Consider the following 23,215-nt stretch of genomic DNA (forward strand, 5'->3'; position numbering starts at 1 on the left):
AATTTCAGTAAGAAGCAGTTCAAATATGCAGGCACTATAAGCCTTTAACCAGAAATTCCCAGATCAGAAGGGCAGGGTCCAGCCTCTCCTCCCACAAGAGTGCAGACCACGAACCCTCTTAATGTAAAATAACTGGCCTGAAGCCCAAGTGCTTAAACCAGAATTAATACACTTTTAGAATCACAGACACTGAGCCCTCAATCAGCAGTTCCCAACTTGGAAGGATGTAAGCTACCTGTTCTGCCACTACAGTGCAGACCACAAACCTTCTTAATGTAAAACAACTGGTCTGAAGCCCAAGTGCTTAAACTAAAAGGCTTAGAATGAGTTACACCAAGCAGTAATAAGTACAACTGAGTACTTTTAAGATGACGCAATAGCAAAATAAAGTAGGAAGAAACACAAATATAGTAAAAGCAGATAATTTTGTTTTTTTTTTTTTTTTTTTTTGAGTGAGCAAATGAGATGGGCCCAGGAGTTACAGCACAGAAAGAAGTGCAAATGCAGGCCTTCAAATCAGAAAGTTGAGAGAGATGGAAGACCACCCAAACGGCCAATAACTACAAATTCTGGGCCAGAACCACTCCTTATGTAATGCATGCATTAAGTTTTTTTGTTTGTTTCTGTGTAGAACAAGGTTAGTCACATCAAATCCCATTTTGTATTGTACAGCAGTCAGAATGATATTTAATGATATTTTTTGTTTTGTTTTGTTGTGAAGCATTGCAAACACCCCCAAACACCCATGCAGTCTACTTGATAAGTTAGCTATACAGTGGCATTATAACGAAATGGTGCAAAGTATAAAAATAAATACTTGTTTGTCTTTTTTGGCTTTTCCCAGTTAAGGGTCACCACAGTAGAACTCTGGTCCACTAATGACTGGCAGTAGATTTTTATGGTGCCGAGTTGCCAGCCCGACGCCCAATCTTCAGCAAAGGCACGCCCATTCATGCATGTCTTTCGGAGGCCACTCGACCACGGGGAGGACATGCAGACTCCACACAGAAGGCACTCCAGCCGAGAATCGAACAGGAGAACCTCTTGCTGTGAGGCAACAATGCTACCGCTGTACCATCGTGGCTTTCCAGGAGATAATCACAGCTGTCTTGGTACCAACATATTAAAGTTAATTCACACTGATTGCTAAGAGTATTAAAATAGGATTCTTCTATAGCAGACTTCCTCTTGCTCATTTTTATTATTTCTCTTTTTCTGCACTGGGCTAGTCTCACCCATATGTAGTTTGTTTGAGGCAGCCTATAATAATAATAACGGTATCCTCTGCTGCACTGCATGTTCAGCATTCCTATTCACAGGAAATAATTTTCAAAGAAGGAAAAAAAAAGATAGCAAAGTAAGTTAAGGCCCACCATATTCCTGTCTGATAGAAAGACATGCGTGTGTAGAGATCAGACCTTACAAGTCGAAAGAAACCTTTTTTCTTCTGTAAAGAATACTGTCTTTCTACATTCACTATATGACTGCATCTCTTATTTAGATTAGTATAAATTATCACTTCCTTCACACTGAGTGATCAGAGGTACTCTGGACCATCCTTGAACACTCCTTGTTTTATTCTTAATGTATGCCTCTGTCTCCATTGTATTTATATGTTTATATATGTTTGTCACAGCTGGCAGGCATGCTGAATTGCCTAGAAATGACCTAAATGAGCAAGATGTTAATCACAAGAGCTAAATTAATTTTCAGTTTAGCAAACAAAAGAACAAGCTGATATAATAACTTCGACATTTTTCATGTATTAGTCATGATTGCTAACAACATAACTTGATATTTTTAGCTTCCGCACTGACAGTGGTTTTCATGCTTTTATTTCCGATTATGATAATGATCAGATTAGTTCTCGTCATCTGGATCCAATTATACTATGGATAATATTTAGTTTAAAATAAAAAGTGTTGCTTAAGCACAGTTCAAAAACTAGTAAAAACACATGAGAAGTTTATCTTGTGTAGTTTAAATGCATAGAAGATTTCTGTCTTTATCTTCAAGACGAGTCACATTAAACAATTCATAGGAATCTTCATATGTTTGAAGGAAGGGCAGAATTCTGAGATCCAAGTCTAAAGCTTACACACAGGTAAACACTACAATAATGCATCTAGTGTTCAACAGTATTTGTAATCAGCCATCTCAAACTTTAGCATATTTTAAAGATTCAAATCACTGTCAGGATTAGGCAAAGACTTTCAGTTAGTTATCATTCAGGCCATCTTAGTTATAGATGATAGGAATATAACTCTAATATGTCTTTCTTGTTTTACAAAATTAAATTAGGCTTACTTAAATGACTTGCATTCCTAACATTAACAGTAGCATGTGAATAGTACTGCATATGTGTGTGTTAGCATGTGCGCATGTGTGTGAGTGTATGTTGTTCACTAACGGTGCACTGTCAATGTACCAATGAGGCATAGTCACAGGATGTGTTCCTTCAGCTGCTGAATTCAGGCAAAAATCTGTGATATATACCTTAGACTATAATTACGATTTGATTTGTAACTAGGGTATACATACACACTTGAGGTCGGACTAAAAAGCTAATGTCTTGAGATTTTATAACAGCTGGACACTGTTAACATTTAAAACCACAACCTCACTACTAAAAAATCAGCAAAAGGAGCCCTGGAAAGATGTTTCACTTGTTTTATGTTAAATGCTTTTGTCTCATATAATTCATAAATACTTTATCAAAACATTTAAAAATCTCTTCCATTAACCATTAAATGCAAGTCAGTACAATTATTTGACTGACACAATTAATGAACAACATTTTAATGTAGTCTATTACAATTCTATCATTTTCTAAAAAGATACTGTAAAAATGATCATGCATTTTCATGTGCATATCATAGTGTTTATATTTGTTAGCACCTAACACCTGGGCTTTTAGCTTTACAGGTTTAATACTGACAGTATCATTCAAACCTGGAGCTACACCTGTGTTAACCTGCACCTGCCATTTCATCTTTTTTTATCTAGCAAAGTCTGAAAATTACTACAGCCCTCATTCTGTGTTAAAAGGCCTAACAAACAAACACATAAATATGTATACATGCACACAGAGCTTTCTAAAATGATGACAAGCCTTGGACTGTTTACATAGATCATTATTAATCTGAGTTATTTTTGTGGTGAAAACATAATCATTAATTCTCTGAGCCAGTCTGTGCATTGTTTTCCTCATGTCTTTGCATATAACACAATAAACAATCACAATGACAACAGAACATTTGATGCAAAGTACAAGCGAAAAAGCAGCATGCGAAGAATAACATTACCTGAGCATAGCACAGCAGATCTCTCCCTGTCCTCATGTAGTCTCCCATTTTGACGGCAAACATGCAAATCCAGCTGATCTAGAAGATTCATATTAGAAAACAATGAAATGCAGAACCTTTTAAGCATGTATTTCAATAAACAGAAAACTAATCTAGTAGCAATTTTGTCACAGAATGCAGTGCTACAGAGACACTTTGACAACCACTGGACTTACTGAAGTCTGTCAGAATACCCTCCATCAGAAGTGAACTACAGTACAACATGTGATTATTAATACTACTGCATCTGGACAGATATAGAACAATGAAAATGGAAATAAACCCATGTGAAAATAATTACTCTCTTTTTACTTCTACACAAAAAGAAAAACTGACTTGTAATCACGCTCAGCCATAAAAAGATGGAAAGATCAGTTCTAGAAATACCATGAACATTACACGTTTGGAATACATCTTGTCATCTTCACAAAGAATATTATTATAAACTACATACATGCAACTACATAAAGTTCAACTTTGCTGAAATCAAGTAATACTCTGTTGTTTGCTATAATGTGGCACTTCTATAGAATTTTGAGGTTTGGCAGAAGCAATTACATGGCCTGAAACAGAAATGTACTAAAGAACACGAGTTTTAAAAGTAAAATGCAAAGCCTGCCAGCTGTATGCCTTAGGGTGACAAATCCCTAATTTTTGCCCCATAAACTCAGGTTCAGCAGGTGGACCATGATCTGGAGGACTGGTACAGATGAAATGGTAAATGAAAAGCAAATGTTGTCTCAATGACCTGGAGGGTGGGCAGTCAATTCACTGGGATGACCATAATGACTGAACTAACAGTGTGTTACATAGTGCTCTGAAATGAAGCCTAGCATGTGCAGGAGTCATACTATGCTAAGGGGAGTGATACAGGGTCGTATCCTACATTGAATGATAGTATCAGATTCAATGAGATTCAATTATTAGACAAACTGATACGTATATTTGCAGGAATGATAATGAACATTGAATAGTGTTATGCTTGCCAGGAATGAAAATAGAAGATGTGAGACAAGCCTTGGGCACCTTAATGTAAGGAAGTATGGATCTGGTTTTATTCATGTTGGTACAAATGATGTCACCCTCACTGATTCTCTGACTGTTAGCAGGGAACTGACATCCCCCTTAGATAGTATAGCTTGTACTGGTGTTAGGACATATGTTTCGCAAATCACCTATAGAAAGGATAGTCATATTACTGTGAATGAAAAGATTTTTGGGTAAATACCTACATGGAAAAAATGTCCTGTTTAAAAAATGAAAATGCGTACAGCATCCAAACCTTGTTTTGGGCACATGTTCAGACAGGATGGTCTGCATTTGTCTAGATCAGGGAAGATAATTTTTGCAGCAGATATTTTGCAATATCTAACAAACACTAGGCAGGATTTTTGCCATGTCAAAAAATTAACAGTTCACAGATAGCAACATCTAATGCATCTCTGATGGTTGTTAATGCCAGGAGCATTAATAATAAAAGTTATTTTTCATTGGAAAATTTGCTACATTCCCCAAGATTGATGTTATTGTTTGTGAAACATGGTTAAAGAACAATGACTGGAAACCAGTTCTGTCAGGGTATAAATGTTTTTACTGTAACAGGAATTCTAATAAAAAATCAGATGGAGGTGTTATGATAAGAGATTAAAGATAGCTATGAGACCTGTGATTATTACATGCTCAGTGATAACACCAACACTACAGACTGTGTAACTGTGACAATAAAGACAGCCCTGGAACATATAACAATTGTTGGAGTATATAGACCACCAAAATCAAGTGCAGATGATCTAGAGGAATGCATACATTTCTTGCATGAAACACAGGAGGGAAGACTTAAATTTACCAGAAACAGACTGGAATAATATTGATTCTACAATGTTAGTAAGGAAATTATTCACAGTGTATATTCAGGAACTACAATTGCTACAGATTGCAAAAAAAAAAAAAAAAAAAACTAGCAGGGGGCGGAACATAGTAGACATTGTTTGTGTTCCCAAAGAAATTACTGTAACTTCAAATTAAGTTTTACCACCATTAATTTGCAGTGATCACGGGGTTATAAAGGTTAATTTGTTGCTAGATAATTCTGCCAAACTGAAATATAAGCCAATGCACAGAAGGTTAATTACAGATTATATGGAAGCAAAACAGTCACTATGTAAAACTAACTGTACTGAGGTGTTCAGTGGAAAAACTGCAGATGGAATGTGGAAAGTTTTGAAAGAGAGATTGTTTCAGTGCAAAAAATCAAAAAAAATGTTTAACATCAGGATCTAGGCATACAACATCAGACGAATCTGATTAAGGTGAGAGACAAAATATATAAGAAATGGAAAAGAGGTCGAACTACCACTTTGAAAACTGAAATAAACAAGCTGGACAAGCAGATTAAGCATAGTGTGAGACAAGATCAAGAAAATTTATATAAATATATTGAGCATAATAGGAAACCTTTTTATAGATATATAAGATGTGGAAGGAGTAAATACACACAAATTGATAAACTGTGTGCAGATTCTAAACTTTATTCTCAGACACAACAGATTATACATATATTTACAAAATCTTATGCAAAACAGTTTGGCTCCACAAAAGGGGTGGTATGTTGTCCTAGTGACATCCAGGTAACCCCAGATACTGGAATCAAATCCAAACAAAGTGCAGGGATGAGATGGAATTAGTAACAATGGCCTGAGAACTCTTCAGCAAGAACTTACAGTATGGTTATATTTATTATTCACTAGGTCATATAAATATGGGGAGATTCCTCAAGATTGGAGACATGCATTTATTAAACCTGTCTTCAAGGGAAAGGAGAGAAGAACAAACCCAGAATCTTATAGACCCTTAAGTCTACTTTCATGTTGTGGAAAAACAATGGAGAAGGTAATATTGGATAAGTTATTGTCAGAACTGGATAGGTTGGGACTTGAAACCATATATCAGCATGCATATGTGGAAAACAGATCTATTATCACCTGTAACATGATGTTCTATAACAATATAATAACAGCTATGAATGAAAAATTGTGCTGTGATGTAATTTATATAGATTTAACTTCAGCATTTGACAGGGTCATACACATAACACTGATCAATAAATTAGTTATAAATAATTAAAAAATAAATAATAAATAATGAACTCTTTTTTTAAAACAGCTTTATTGAAAACATTAATATAATGAACAGATATTTTGAAAAATTAAATAAGTTGAATTTTTTAAATTACTATATTTAAAAAGAAAAAATTAATACAATAACTATGTACAATGATGTTCACTATATATTAAAAAACAAGATCAATTAATTTGTTTGGCAGAAAAAAATGAAAACAAAGAATAAAAGTTTTTAAAAAAGGAAAGATTACACCAGTAATCATTTATCCAGCTCTTTAACTAATAATTCATGTACATTTTCCCATTTGTAATATAACTTTGTATTCCTTGTAGATTTAGATTTGCTAGTTAACATTTCTAACTTAGATATTTCTAAGAGAAGACCTTTAAACTCATTAAATTAGGGAGCTGATGAGGAATTCCAATTTCTTGTAATTATTTTCCTGGTAATGGATAGTATAGACCAGAGCAAAGAATATCTGTTTTCATTTATACAGTCTGGGACAGGTATATTGAATAATACAAGTGACTTTGTAATCATAAAATTGTCTGTAAAAATTGCCTGTAAAAAAGTGTTAACTTCTTCCCAAAATTTCTTTAATAGTACACAGTCATAAAATATATGACTCCAATCAGCATTTGTTACTGCATTACATCTCCAGCAAACAATATCTTGTTTAGTTATCTTACTCATTTTCTATGGTGTGATGAAAGATTTATGTAAAAATCTCCATGTGAAGATTCTACATTTAATAAAGGAAGTGGTTTTGCTGTCTGACTGAAGAAAATTAACTTTTGTCTTTTTCTGAGGGAATAAAACTATTGATTACCGAAAATGAGTTCCAATAGTTATCTGAATATACATCTAGATCTTGCTTAATTGCTTTATAAATATATGATATACTATTTTAAGTGGTAAATTATTATAAGTGTGTAATATGGGTCTATATTAGATGAACGAAAGTTCATCTTAGCGAATGCTCACATGAGCGAAAATCCAGGAACTCGAAACTGCAATTGTGGGGGGCTGTGCCCCCCACACCCCCCGCTAAATATATATTCCTACTCCAAGATCGCACTACAGTGAGGAAAGGGCAAATATTGCCATCTTTACTGTACCGCAATCTCACAATTGCAGTTTCGAGTTCCGCAATTTTCACTCATGTGAGCGTTCGCTAAGTTGAACTTTCGTTCATCTAATATAGACCCTATAAAATCAAATATTGAATAAGTTTGGGTATTGAATTTTTAGCATTTCAGGGGATTAAAATTATCTTATCTAGAATATATTTTCTAAACTCTTGCAAATCTGACCAAAGTAGAGTGTTAAGGTTATATTCATCTATGAGAGCATTAATAGATTTTGCCTCATTTTTATTTAACATTTGATGCCAAAACTTTAATTGTTTTTGTTTAAATAACAACATTTTAGAATGATCTGCTGATAGAATTATGCCTTGTGTATAGGCAATAGGGAAGATAAGGAACAGCCAATTTTCAAAGATTCTAAACCTAAATATATAGTTTTTAAAGGCCCTTAAAATTAAAATTACATAAGTAGAGTTATGCATTTGACTGGAATGATTGGAAAAATACTATTTCAAATTCCATATAATTGAATTATATATTAACTGTGGTAGATGTTTGTTATCTTTGTTTTTGGTATTTTGGGATAAATGTAATTTCTTTCTATTTTGCAAAATTCTCTCCATCTATAAGCTAAACAATTGTTTTAATAACTGACAAAACTGAATAAAGTTCTAGATTTGGTAAAGATATACCTTTATTTTCCCAGCTATACATATGATAGGACAATGCAATTCTAGGCTTTATCGGATGCCATAAAAAGTTCTTAATCAATGTGTTAATTTTTTTTAATAAAAGAGCCTGTAGGGGGAATAGAAATAGACTGTATTATGTATAAGATCCTTGGAAGCAAGATCATCTTTATAATAGAAAGTTTTTCATCCATTGTGAATAAAATCTTGTTCCACTTACTAATCAGAGTCTCTATTATTGTTATACGTTTACTATAATTTAGGTGTAAGATGGCTTTAATATTGGTTGCTATAATTATACCTAAATATGTTATTTGTTGGGACTGAGATATATATATTTTTATATTGGTCATGTATATTATAATTTTTGGAACCAATTAGAAGAATCTGTGTTTTAGAGTTATTAAAATTGAGGTCAGAACTTTTTTGAAATATATCCATATTTTTAAACAATTCTTGTAAGGTAGGGTCAGTACCACCAAGAGCGATTAATACATCATCAGCAAACATTTGGATTTTTGATGTTTCATTACAATTTAACCTATATCCTTGTATATTATTGTTATCCCTTCTTAGGTTAGACCAAGATTCCATAATTAATGTGAATAAAAGCAGAGCTAGAGGGCAACCTTGTCTGGTTCCTTTTACAATGGGTATGATCTGGGATATACTTGTACCTATTTTTATGTAGGCTTGACTTTCATTATATAATTGAGTTATAAGGCTAATACAGCTATTAGAAAAGTTTAAGTTCTTCAGTAAGATAAAAAGATAGCTCCAATTAACTGAGTCAAAGGCACAGTTAATATCTAAACTAACAAGAGTCAAATTATTCTTTAAGGCTTTTATAGGTTCATAGGTTCATAGGTAGGTACTAGGCTATCGGCCCTAGGGCCCATACAAGCCTAGCCAAAAAATGTACCCTGGCTTTCGCCACCCAAGAAAATTATTTTCCTGTGCCCCTGTCGAGCAGAGCCACAGAAGTGATCCCCGGGGTGAATTTCCCATTTCCCATCCAATCATCAAGATTTTTCTTGAAGAGTGCTAATGAGGTGCTCTGTTTGACATAGATAGGTAGTCTGTTCCAGAGTATGGGAAGTCTCTGGGACAGGAATCTATCCCTCCAGCATGTTCTGTTTATTGTGGTGGCAAGGTTTAGGTCCCTAGAGCGTGTAGCACGGAGGGATTGGGATTTCTTTAAGTGGAGCATGTCCAACAGCTCTGGGTTTGACATAGCTTTGTATGTTAGACAGAGATCGCCCCTGAGTAGGCGATATGCGATGGAGTAAAGCTGTAGTTTTTTGAGACGGTCTGCATAGGGCATATGTTTGAGGCCAGTAATCCTCTTTGTGAGGTATTTCTGTGGTCTTTCCAGTTGTTGTAGATGTCTTGTGAGGTACATACCAAAAGGGGCGTTGTACTCTATAATGGGTCTAATGAGTGATGAGTAGAGGGGAACAATGACCTCTTTTTTCTGGATGAGAATCCTTTTGTGATGAGATGAGCCACATAGAAGGATTTCCTGACCACTGTGGTGATGTGATTATCAAAGGACAGACTACTGTCCACCTGTGTCCCAAGGTCTCTTATCACATTTTCGGCATTAAGTAGACTACCAGCTATGTGGTAGTTCATGGGTACAGAGTTTTTACCAAAGGGGATGACAATACACTTTTTGGCATTGAGCTTCAGGCCATGGCTTTGACACCAGGTATCTGTCTCATTGAGGCCCTTTTGTAGTTTGTCCATATCGTTAGGAGTTTCGATTATGGCTCCTAGTTTGCAGTCATCTGCAAACTTTGTTAGCCAAAGACCTTCTATGTTGGCCTGCACTTCAGAGAAGTAGATACCAAACAGGAGAGGACCCAGGACTGAACCCTGTGGTACTCCACTTGTCACTGGTCTGATGCCGGATTTGAAATCCGCTACTTTCACAGTGTGGGTTCTGTCTGTGAGCCAGTTGGCAACCCATCTTGTGACATAGGGATTTATACCTAGTTTAGTGAGCTTATCTATAATTCCAGAGTGGGGGATGGTGTTGAAAGCCTTGACGAGATCTAGATAAGCTGTGTGAACCATTTTACCCTGATCTATGGCTTTGGTGACTGCTTCAAAGAAGTCAATCAGGTTTAGGAGACATGATCTGCCTTTTACAAATCCAAACTGTGTAGGGTCCGGAGTTTGGAGATTACCAATGTCTTTGTTTATGAGTTCCATGATGATACGTTCCATGGCCTTGCAGACCAGGCTCGTCAGGCTAATGGGGCGGTAGTTCCCGGGGTCTGTCATGGCTCCCCCTTTGTGGAGTGGGATAACTGTCGTGGTGCGCCATTCAGTGGGTACAAAGCCTGAGGTGAGGCTATGATTGAACATGGTACTTAGGTAGGGTGCCAGTTCATTCTGTAGTTCATGTAGAATGCAGCCTGGGATATTGTCAGGTCCCATGGATGCTGTGTTCTTGGCTTTGGAGAGTGTGTTTTTACCTGTGCAGCTGTGATTATAGGAACTTTGCATTCTTCAGGTATAGAGATGGGCCCTCTAGTGGGTGAGAGGGGGTAAAGTTAGCACTGAACCTATCTGCTAGGATGTTGGCAATATCAGTTGGTTCTGTATATTTAGTGCCATTATGCTGTAACTCAGAGCAGATCTGAGTGTTCCCATTTAGATTCTTGACATAGCTATAGAATGCTTTGTGGTTGTCTTTAGAGTCAGTGGCAATTTTGTTTTCATAACTAGCTTTGGAGGATTTTATGAGGGATCTCAGCTTCTTACTGAGGTTGACCAGGGAGTTCCTCCAGTCATGGGATTTTACTCTTTTTTGCAACAGTTTCTTTCTTCTGTTGTAGAGTTTGTTTATGGCAGAGGTCCACCAGATTGGCTTCCTTTTTTTAGAGGATAACATCTTGGTTCTATTAGGGATAGCATGATCCATACACTTGTGTAAGTGCTTATAAAGTGCATTTGTGTAGGATTCGGCAGTCATACCTCTATTGTCCGTCTGCATGGGTTATCATAACAAGTTCTATTAATTATAAAACCTATTTGATCCATATCTATCAGTGATGGTAAAACATTTTTAAGTCTATCAGCATAAATAGACATGAACATTTTATAGTCTGTGTTTAATAATGAAATGGGCCTATATGAAGCACATTGTACAGGATTTTTATCAGACTTCAGTATGGGGGAAATAAATGTGTACTTCCAAAAGAGAGGTATAATGTTGTTATTTTGAGATATATTAAATACTGTATATAGCAGATTTAATGCTTTAGCAAGCAAAACCTTGTAGATTTCAGAAATGATACCATCGTTACCAGGAGCTTTATTTTTCTTAAGTTTGGTTATTTGATCTTTTACTTCTTTAAAATATATTTGTTTATCTATTAATTTTATTTGTGCTTCAGATAGTCTATTCTTTATATTATTATGTATAAAAGATTGAATATCTTTTGTACTATTAATGCTATCATTGGGTTGGTTTAATTTAAAAAAAATTCTCTAAATTCACTTAATATATTTGGTAAATCAGATACCATTTTTTTGTTGGAGAATATATTTCTTTAATATGGTGAAGTTTATTTAATCTTTTAGTCTTGTTAGCTAGTATATTCATGGATTTAGGATTTATAGAAAAAGTTATAAGTTTATATTTTTCAAGATTTATCATGACTTTATGGTTTAGGATTTCCATATATTTATTGTTTAAAGTATTTATTCCCTTCATTCTATCTTTCTTATCTGGATTCTTTGAAGCATCAAGCCTTAAATCATCTAACTTTGTTTGTATATCTTGAAGACCTTTATCCCACAAAATTATTTTCTTTTTATACCAATCAATAATTTTAACATATAGGTAAGCTTTTAGAGCATCCCAAATGTATACTTCAGAAATTCCCTGTGTACTATTAAGTTCAATAAAAAATTTTTACTTCTGTTGTGAAGAAATCAATAAAATAATAGGTGAGTCTTTATTTGGGCTTTTTTTAGTTCTTTTAGCATTGGCAAAAAAAGCTTTATTTTGACAATTACAGAAGATGAGTAATCATTATCAAAGCGTATGACATTTTCTTTATATTTGACAGGAGATTTAGCCCAAGCAGTCTTTAACACTATCTCCTTGTCATGAGAAGATAAAAACTTCACTATAACAGATTTAGTAGAATTGGAGTTACCTTTTTTTGCAGTAGCGAAGGACCTGTGTGCTCTTTCTATCCCATATGAGAGAGCTTCAAGAAGCTTTAGTACATCAGGGAGCCAAGATGTTAAGAATTTTCCATATTACCTTCTTCAACATTATCAGGCAGACCAAAAAGTCTAATATTATTTCTTCTTGATCTATTCTCTAGATCATCAATTTTTGTTTGTAAAAGAGTATTATGTTTTAAAACAAAGTCTATATTGTGCTCACCTTCTTGAATTCTAGTGTCCATATCATTTAGTGAAGTCTCTATACCAGTAATCTGTCTCTTTTGCTGCTTAAGGTCTTTGTGTAATGTTTCCATTTGTTGGGAACATTTTTTCTTTGAAGTTATCCGGTTTCACATCCATTCTATCAAAATTTGCTGTCAGTTCTTGAATGTTAGTTAATAGTGACTGAAGTGCTTTCTTAATAGTTGTTTCTTGAAGTGTAGATTTGGAATAGCTCATTCTGTAGTCTGAAGTCCAAGTATTTTCTCTAGTACTTTTTGACAGAAAAAAATAAAAAAATTGCCAACATTTTTATATACTATCCTAAAGAATGATTAATAGATTCCAAATATGTAAAAAAAAACAAAATTAGGATAGATATACTCAAAAAATCCTGTCATAAATATTCTGTAAAGACAGAGCAGAGAGAAAGTACTGTTACTTAATGTTCATCTTGGCCACACCCCCAAATAATGAACTCTTGATAAGATGGATAGCTGCATGGCTTACAACTAGGACATGGCAAGTATCATACAGCAACTGGACAGGCAAAATCCTTGGTTACAGTCAGGGTGTCACACTGGGCTCTGTCCTAGGCCATTACTTGTTTAGATTGCATCCTTCAGACCTAACTTTATAATCTGAGGTGTTCTATAGTCTATATGCAGATGGCCTGAAATTGGGTAAACTGATTACATGTGTTACAGATAAGGCATGTCTCCAAAATAACTTGAATAAATTGACCATTTGGGCACATGATAATAATATGCTGATAAATACATCAAAAACTAAGCATATGAGACTTGGGAGACATAAACTTAAAGGTGAATATTTAATACAATACACAGTGTTTGAAACTGTAGACTCATTTAAGGACCTGGGTATATTGGTAGATTCAGCTTTGAGTTTTTGTAATCATATCAACCAATTGGTTAATGATAGTTATAAAATTATAGGTTGCATAAAAAGATTTATAAAGTCTAAGAAATCAAAAATAATGACGTCATTGTTTGATAGTTACACTAGACCCAAACTTGAGTATGAAATAACAGTATGGAAACGCTGTAAGAAACAAGCATGAGTAAACTGGAAAGAGTACAACAGAAATATACCAAGGGCATCCATGGATGTGAAAATGTAAGTTATTATGAAAGACTAAAATATCTAAACTTGTACAGTGTCTCTTATAGACATCTAAGAGGAGATCTTATTCAGATATATAGGACATTTAATGACAACTACCTCTGGGAATGTTTGGAGTTAACAAAAAGTAGTAAAGAATTGTCAGACAACCTATGTAGAAGATTCTATAGGAATGAGAAGTTTACTAATTGGTTCTCTGACAGAGTAGCTGATGCATGGAAAAGACTGCCAGACTACATTAAAGCAAGTACTAGTTTAGATATTTTTAAGAACAGCCTGGACACTTATTAATGGGAACAAGTGTTTTGGTATATTGGCAAGCTAGAAGGGCATTAATGCCCGTGCTTGAAATATCTGTATGCATGTATGTGTATATTAGAACTTGCCATTAAGCCCATGTGGAAAAACAATGGGCATGTGGGCTCTTTTTCCTAGGAGAATAAATGGTTTTATAAGGTTGCTGAGAGGAAGTTTTGAAGACCATATGGGTCAATGCCCAACCCCACCCAAAAATAGTAAAATCTAAACCCCTGTGCAGATGAAAACTGACAAGGCTAATAAAACATAAGCTTTACTGACCACAGTAATTTATGGTCTAATCTGTATCTATTTATCATATAAGACTGCCCTAGACTCTTTCTGCATACATTCAATGAAAGTCAAAAGTTCAGTGTCTTGCTGGCCTGTTGTCCTAAGACCTGGCAATTCTGCATACTGGAGTGCTATTAAAGCCTTTCATTAACTGCAATGATTTTTTTACTTCCTCTGAACTTGTCTCATGAAAGGGTGCTTATTATTGCAACCTGTGAGTAAATGTCCATATATAATCACAGGCAACTGTGATTTAACCATAAGGAAAAAGCCAACAGTATAGAGGATTATATTGAAAGTATATAACTGCCATGGGACAGCAATCTAACTCAGGAAAAGCCATGTCTTCTAACCTCTGTCAGTGAAATGTGGAATTAATATCCTCCAAAAGAAATAAACCATATGCATTTGATCATCATTATATGGGAAGTTACGCAAAAAAGTAATGACATATGCCTTGTAGTCATGACAATTTGTTTCTTCAGTATCAGATCATGTATGGCATTTTCTGCAAAGAAGACTTGTTCAGTACCTTATTTCCAAGCATCATTCATCTCATATGAGAAAGAATGCAAGAAGCACTTTCCTAAGCTTATGTTACAAATGACACCTTTAATATTTACCTTAATTGGAGTGTAACAGCTGAAAATTCTACACCAGCCTGTGAATGACTGTTATATGTGCTGTGAGATGAGAAGAGACCAATGCTCATCCATGCTTCAGACAGGATATTTACATCTAACTTCACCAGTAATTGAGTAGCACATGGAACTTGGGCACAAACTGTACAAAGAATGGAGGAAGCGTTTTCAACAGGTCTTTGTCAGGCTACCAATACTGTCACATTAGTGGAAGTTTAGATTTAGTTCCAAAATGTGTAAAATCATGTACTTTGGAAGGAAGAACCAACAATGCAAGAGGCTTAGGTTGTACAAGAAGTAGAACAATTTTAGGGTTTTAACTTTTTGCAAATTATTGGATTTGCTAAACGTAGGAGGGTTCTGTCAAGGGTACATAATGTCCTCATATGTACAGCATAAGGTATGGAATCCGGGTACTGGAAGCTTATTTCAGGTATGCAGAGCATGGAGGAGATTTTATGCTGAGTACACTTAGTCTCTCAAGATTTTTACCTGAATAATGATATCAGACTGAGTCTACCAAATCTAGTATAAAGAATTAAGATGACCAGATGTATAAAAAGCATTGCTATGTGTAGAAAGTAATGCTCCTGAACACAGATGGTCTCTAGGAGAGAAAAGAGTTAGGGAATATGATCAGGGAGAGAATGGACAAAAGGATATATAATGTAATTCAGGAGACTAAAAGAGTTTGTAGACTGAAACTAAAGACGGATGAGAGGGTACTGAGAAAGAACCATGACTCTAATAGTGTGTGGACTAGTTTGTAAACCTGATCTTCTAAGAAACATTCAAAATGAGAATGGTAGACTCACTAAACACTTTCCTTTCATGGGTTGTGGTATATGATTCTCTGCATGCAGACAACAACAAAAAAAAAAGAGGTGAAAACAAATTTACTTTATTCACTTGGATGATTTTCAAAGAATTTGAAGAATAAAACAATTATGCCATTTTACAGTTCTTTGTTCCTATTAAGGACATTCCACATACTGCTGTATGAGTGACCACTTGATTGCTGTATGAAGCAGTGAGGAGCCCTTTCTATTGGCTGAGGATGCCTCATGTAAAAGTGAAAGGAGGAGTTAAAGTATGGCTGTGGAAACATGTGCAGGAGCAAGTAAGAGTTGTTTTTGTTTGTTTTTCTAAAATAAATATGGCTGCTATTGCAAATGTAGGAAGGTAAGAACTTTTAAGATTAAGTTGTATGCATGTGTGTGTATATATGTGTGTGTGTTTTGCATGTACACGTATATGGGGCATTGAATCTCTGAAATGTCTCTGATTTGACCTTTCATCTGGACCCAATTCTTGTAAAAGTTTGTGGTTTACTGGCAATCATTGAATAGTAATATATTCATCTCAGTTTCGTACATAATAGTTTTCAGAAAAAAAAACATGCTAATGCAAAGTCTGTTATTCTAGCAATGTTCTAAGTATATACCTTTAATTGCTGTACCTGATTTTGGTCCTTTGTCCATTATTACATTTTTAGCTATATCTTGAGCTAAGTTATTGAAAAGTATTTTGTGGGTGTGGGGGTTGTAGTCAGTTGCACACTGAATTCTGATGGAAGTTAGCTGAATAGATAAATTCTCATCTGGCAGTTATTTATGTATGCATTCATTTGATTTCAAGCAAATATCTGAGGTGTACAGTCACAGTCATACAAGTGGCTATAACTGATGGTCCCATATGTGTGTGTGTGTGTGTGTGTGTGTGTGTGTGTGTGTTAGAGGAATAGATGTTTTTAACTGCAACTGATTTTGTAGAATGTTCCTGACTATTTTCCTCATATTTTTGTCTCTTCCTTATAAAGGTTGTGCTTTTCTGCTAAATTAATGAGAAGTGCAGTCACTAAAAAGTGGCAGACATTTAGTTTCAGATGCAGTAGTCTTCATAAGACGTTGATAATGCAAAGCAGGGTATTCTAGCAACTTTCTAAGTATATAAGGAACAATAGCTGTCCCTGACTGTAGTCTTTTGTCTTTGGTTCTTAAGTTAAGAGGTGAGAGGTATGTTGAGGGGAGGGTAGCGCAATGTATACTGACAGCAGTGATCGGACAAAAACTGCTACACAGGAATTTTTGTATTTATTCATTCATCTGTTCACTATCAAGCATCTGAGGTATATAGTCATAAAAAGGTTGTAATCAAATTTATAAGTATATAAAGACAATAAAGTCACTGATCTTGGAACTTTGTCCACCATTATTTTTTAGCTTTATTTTTGATTCTTGAACTAAGAGGTTGATGGGTATGGGGGCACAGTAGGCTGTGCACTATATTTTGACAGCCGTGAGCTCAGAAGAATAATTCCCATGTGGCCGTTATTTCATCTGATCACAATCAAACATCTGAGGAACACAGTCACAGTCAAACAAGTAGTTATAATTGATATAAAGTGTGCACACAAGCATGTGTGTGTGTTCTTAATGGAGTTAAATTACTGGGCCAATTGTTATTATTTTTATTTTATTACAATCTCATATCCAAGGTGTACACAGTCAATAAATTTAGCTTTAATTCCTGGGTACAGGAGCTGCCTGTAGATGAAAGTGTTTGGCACTGTTATGATTTGTTCAAATTAAATAGACATTATTCTGGCTTTGCAGAAGTAGAATGCATTTATATGAAGCCAGCTGAAATGCTTTACTGTGGCTATTTTTATCTTAATCAAATAGCTTAAGTAGGTACAGTCAATAAAGTAGCTGCAATAGATGGATATGGGATTGTCTAGATGAAAATGCAGTGTATCTAAAAGTAGCAACGTAGACATATTTTTCCATTTCCATCAGCAGCACTGTACAGCAAGTAGTCACTGGAGCACTGTCACAGCATGTAATGCTGCCATCTAACAGCTCTTTGTTCTCTTATTTAGCTTTTGGTGATGATTCCTTCTGTGTAGAGTCTGTAGGCACCTGGATCACAGATGTATATTTGCTGCTTGATGCCAGTGGTTAGAAAATCAGGGAATGATCCAGAGTCATGGTACTGATGACCACCTACAAACTTCTCCCCCAATGATATATGTGCACATCTTACAGTTGGTGTAGCCCTCTGAGACTGCTTGTGGTGGTACTCACTGTGTATCAAGGGTAGGACTGATACAGATGGAATGATCTATGCTAAACCCTGGTGATACCAGGGAGTCATCCTGGATTTCTGCAGTCTCCTCATTTGTGGCTGAGCAAAGCATGCATGCAATGTTAGCAGTGCAGGTGCACCCATGGTTTGTACCATCTGCATGGTGTTACCATCAGCAGCAGGCTCTACAGACCTGCTGATAACAGACATGTGCCAATTTGTTTTGACCGATCCAGAATACAGACAACTTACCAGTGTTAAAACTGTCACATGTGTGTGATTCCTACAACAATGTAGAACACAGACAGCTAAACATCATGAGTATATATAGCCTATGGATACATATATACCTTGCGATTAAGTTTTTTTCTTCTGCTACACTGATGTAATATAGAAATGCAGATGCCTATGTTTGAGTAAACTATGTTGTGATGCTAGGCAATGTCATATAGGAATAGTATGTCCCACCACTCAGCTGGGTCATCCTCTACAGATAATTGGGCAGTAGTAGCTTGTAGTGTAAATTGTGTTTTTTGCAGCTCTGATGCCTCTGGTGACATGTATGCAGAGGGTTATGTCTGAGTAAACCAAGCAAAATTGCTATGCAATGTCCAGCAGGAATGGCATGACTCATTGCTCACTTGTGGCATCCACTTCAAGCACCTAGGCAGCCACCACTAGTCCAGCTTTCATAACCAACCCAACAATGAGGATTTTCTTCTTATAAACCCTGACAAATGCCAGACATTCCTCAGTATTCATGAACTGCTGCTGTATTGGAGGTTCAACCCCTTCATGGTCAACCTGTCCCTGGCTGCATCCTGAGTCTTGGCCTTGGACTGTAAGATTATTCAGGTAACCCTGCAACATATCTGTACCACTACCATATTGCAATCTCCACTATACTGACTTCCTGCACCAGTCCTTGTCACATGTGGTCCCCAGAAGGCCTTCTCCACTTTATCATTATCTAGGATATGCATACCAAGTGTACATAGGGCCTACAGTAGAACATGTAGTGAAAATTTCTTGGCACTGACATTCTTTTTGTCCCACTGCTGGTCAGGCACACCTTTGAATACATGAGGATCAGTGTGGGTATATAGGATCATCCATGTCAGCCAATACCACTCATGCTCAGCAATGTTTATTACTGTCAGACCCATGGAATAATTATTTTTGGTCTTAGAAATCACCTTCAGTGTATGTTCATTTGTGATAATAGGGGTTTAAGGAATTCAGGGATATGTGGACTTTGGAATGAAGTCTATGTGTTAAACTTAGTATTTAATTTGTTTGATATTGACAATGTCTATTGCATTTGTTTTATATAAGGTGGTGCCATTTTAAATAAGTTCAGAGCAATGTTTGGTGTTATACTGTTATTCCTTAGTTTTATAAGAATGCCAAAGATGGATTTACAAGTGCCCTTATCTTCAGATGCTAACCTACATTAATGGGCTGCTGTAGTACACCTATTAGTATTTACCAGTGTTACCAGTGACACTATCTGCCAGTGTGGTAAACTCTAAGCATGCAGTGTCTCTTTTGGCTTCGCTAATATCATGGTTGTACTGGAGACCCAGCATTCCTATTAGCCTGTGTGCAAATGTAACAGTTAAATACCAAAAATGTGACTGAAACTGTATGTTTCCTACACCCTGACTGGATGCACCCTCATAAGACTTCAGCCTGTCCTGCTGTTCACTGTGCCCTGACTGCATGACCCCCCCCCCCTCACACACACACACACACAAACACATACACACACAAACTGGACTGCATCCTGTTCTACTTCTTCCTTGTTCCCTGTCAGTTTATTTCCCCAACCTATCAGACTCCTATTATGGTCAGTGCTGTGCTGTGCTACCACATACACTACACCAATGTGTAACAGTGTCTGTGTTGGCCATGTCACCTTGAGCAGTGATTGCAATACTGAAATCCATTACCATGTATTGTGTTTGTTGTCAATTTCCCTATATGTCAGTATATGCTGATATCCAGTTTCCTCAGGTTCTCTATCCTTCTTTTTGTGGCAAGGTCTCCCAAAAAAAATATCAACCAAATATCGCACTTGAATGGAGGTTGTGATGACAATGGCATGCTAATGAAATTATGTAATGTTATTGGCTCTGAACCTTGGCAATGTCTATTGCACCCCAGAGACTTCATTCCAAAGTCCACATTTCCCTAAATTACTTAAACCCATATTGTCACAAATGAGCATACACTGAAGGTGCTTTCTAAGACCAAAAATATTTCTTCCATTGGTGCTAACCCCTGTATTTCATTCTGCAAGGCCCAGTGTCACTCATACACAGACACTGAGAAGACATATGGTGTAAATGGCTGTGGAAGTCAGCTGTGGTACTACTGATATACAGTATGTTAACAACCATGGGCATAGTGCTACCCAGCTCTCCATCATGGACAGGCTTGAGTTTGAAGTTCACATAGGGTGTGCACATCTGAGGAGCCTGGTCATTATAATGTCACCCCTCCTCATGTTAATGACCATGTGCATTAAGCTACTATAGATGGACATTGTGTTACTGTGCTACCATTGATGCACATCATAGTTTCCCTGTGAAATGTGGCCTTGTGCCCCTGCTATCATTTTGTTCTTGGACTTGACTTAGTGATTGAACATAGCCTTAACAGGATCTCACATGGTGCAGCAGGGAGTGCAAGATCATTTTACACCTGCTGCAAGCACAGCACGGAGAGTGCATGCTGGGGAACTATGAAGGTCTAGTGTACAAAATGGATGTCTGGCACATGCTTGCTAGAGTAGAAAGTGATGTCACTGGTACCATCTACCCTGTTGACCAATGTAAGCATGAATATAGTGATCTGAATATGTATCACCCTATGCCATAAGGGGAGAGAGCGAGCAAACATATTGCAATAAGCAATCTGCTTTCAACAAGAGACTGTATAGTAGGTCTGGAAAGCACTGTTATATGTGCCTTATGCTGTCATGTGTATGCCATGCTCGTTATGTTTTCGTTTATCTGGTTTGGAGACATTCCAATAAACAGGACTGCTTGCCAGAGATGGCTGCCCAGATTTGCAGCTGCAGGGTAAGTGTGTTGCACTCATGGCATTACCTTAGAACTGTGCTAAACCTGTTTACCATTTTCATTTATTTTTATTTTATTTTTATTTTACATTTGTTGACCAGGATAGTCCGACTGGATGCATGTCCATTTTCAGTGGAGGCCCAGGTAGAAAAGCTCCAAGGTAAACAGAAATATTAAAAACATGTTACAATTATAATTTTGACAAAGAGTACATAAGTAAACAATAATAAACATGTTCCACAGGTTAGAGTTAAACCCTGGTGAAAGCCAGGGGTAAATTAAACAGTAGCTGATTAATAGATTTTACACAATCTAGAAGGGAGTTAGCCAGGCTTGATATTCAGTTTTTTTTTAACATTTTAATTGTAATCATTGCTTAGTTGTTTATTGGCTTTGTAGATTAGTTTTCCTACATTTAATGTGCACACTGTCCTAAACTCATCCAGCGCTTCTGATTTTACCAGTCTTTGCCATTATTGTATAACTGTACTGAAACTATTTATCACACAAGTGAACGGTTTTATTTTTATGCATTTTAATTACTTACCATGCTTAGTTGTACATTGACTTTGCAGACTATTTTTTTAATCCAGTTACTCTGTCCCAGCTATATCTATTTGATTTTCCCTGTGTTATCATCCTTTTCATAAAGATGCATTCTACTGCTATTGTTTACATTGTTTTGTTGACTCTTGTTCTTCCTACCAGGTCCTGATTTAATAAAGAGGACAACGTCACACTGACCCTTGTATTTTTGTCCTGCAGAGCTGGAGCATGCTCAAATAGGGTCTTGGGCAGAGTAATGGATCAAGCCCCCCCGTCACACACAGCAGAACCCACCTGGCAGCACCTCTACCCAAACATTCCATTGTCCCTTTACTTGGCTATTTCTCTCCAGTTACCATAAACACTTTTCAAACCTGTCAACGTGCATACTGTTCTATTCTTTACTTCTACAATGATTAGAGATATTTAAAACATTTATTTCAAATTTTATAGCACAAATATTGACAGCCATTTGCTAAACAAAACAATACAGTCTCACAATGAAAACAGACATAGCATGAACTTCTCCGCCCTTGAAACTCACATTTATTGAAATGGCATTGAAACCCACATTCAAAGAAAATGTACCTGGTGAGTGGCAGATTAAGCTTACCTTTGGGCTTTTTAAAAATCATAGGCTCCTTGAACACATTCTTTGTACCATGCATACATGCATGTGTTCTTTGTTGCACAATCCTGATTGTATTAAATTATATTTCTTGTATAATACGACTCCACTTTTTAGAATATGTTTTAAATCTGCAGGTTTGAACTAAGGACGCACACACAGATGCTACTATGGGTGCACTCTGTGTGTGTCCTTAAAGAAGAAATGTAATGCATGTAGAGTGCACTCCTAAAGAACAAATGTACATTTTGTGACAGCCCCCTAGCCACTGGACCCCCCAAGCCACCATGCCATAGGCTCAATGTTTAGGAAGCCTAATGCTGGAACCAGCTCTGGTGTTCTGCATTGCTCGCTTTCCCTTCTTCTTTAACTGTATTGTTGCATTCTTTTGTTTTTTCCATTACTTTTCTTTTTTATCCTGCCTGATCAGCCATGGAACAAGCAGAGGTGAGGTGGCAGCCACCACACTCTGCAATGGCCACCTCAACATCTGCTGAGTCCCCAACACAACACGGGCCTACCTCTCTGCACAGAGATAAAGGTCACCTTGTGGAAGGTGACGTGCAGGGCTTCTTATGTGAGTGCCATCATGTGTAAAGCACAACAGCAGTGCAGTTTGTATTGCAGCTGCCACTGATGCATAATATAGGTTACTGTCACTCTGTGCTACAATTTATGTTGTTGCTTCTGTTTATGACAAATGTCCAGAAAGTGTCACGGTGTGTGTTGTCTGAGGTTAGTGTATGGACTGTGATTGTCTTATGGCTCAATAGGATGATAGCATTATTTGTCATGGAGAAGGGCTGTAAACAGCTTTCAGTTTTTTATTTATATCTATGGGG

The 23,215-nt window shown here is 36.4% G+C and overlaps 1 protein-coding gene across 1 annotated transcript in view; it reads right to left on the minus strand.

Moving 5' to 3' along the window:
* The window catches only part of LOC122798067 (histone deacetylase 9-like), a 2,531,134-nt gene that overhangs the window by 1,120,944 nt on the left and 1,386,975 nt on the right, over positions 1-23,215 (minus strand). Inside the window, exon 4 of the mRNA XM_044066719.1 lies at positions 3,306-3,383. Within this exon, the coding sequence (XP_043922654.1) occupies positions 3,306-3,383 (78 nt within the window). The remainder of the gene's footprint in view (positions 1-3,305; positions 3,384-23,215) is intronic.

Source organism: Protopterus annectens, chromosome 3.part1 (genome assembly GCF_019279795.1).
Source record: "Protopterus annectens isolate FY-2018-M chromosome 3.part1, PAN1.0, whole genome shotgun sequence".
NCBI classification, from domain to species: Eukaryota; Metazoa; Chordata; order Ceratodontiformes; family Protopteridae; genus Protopterus; species Protopterus annectens.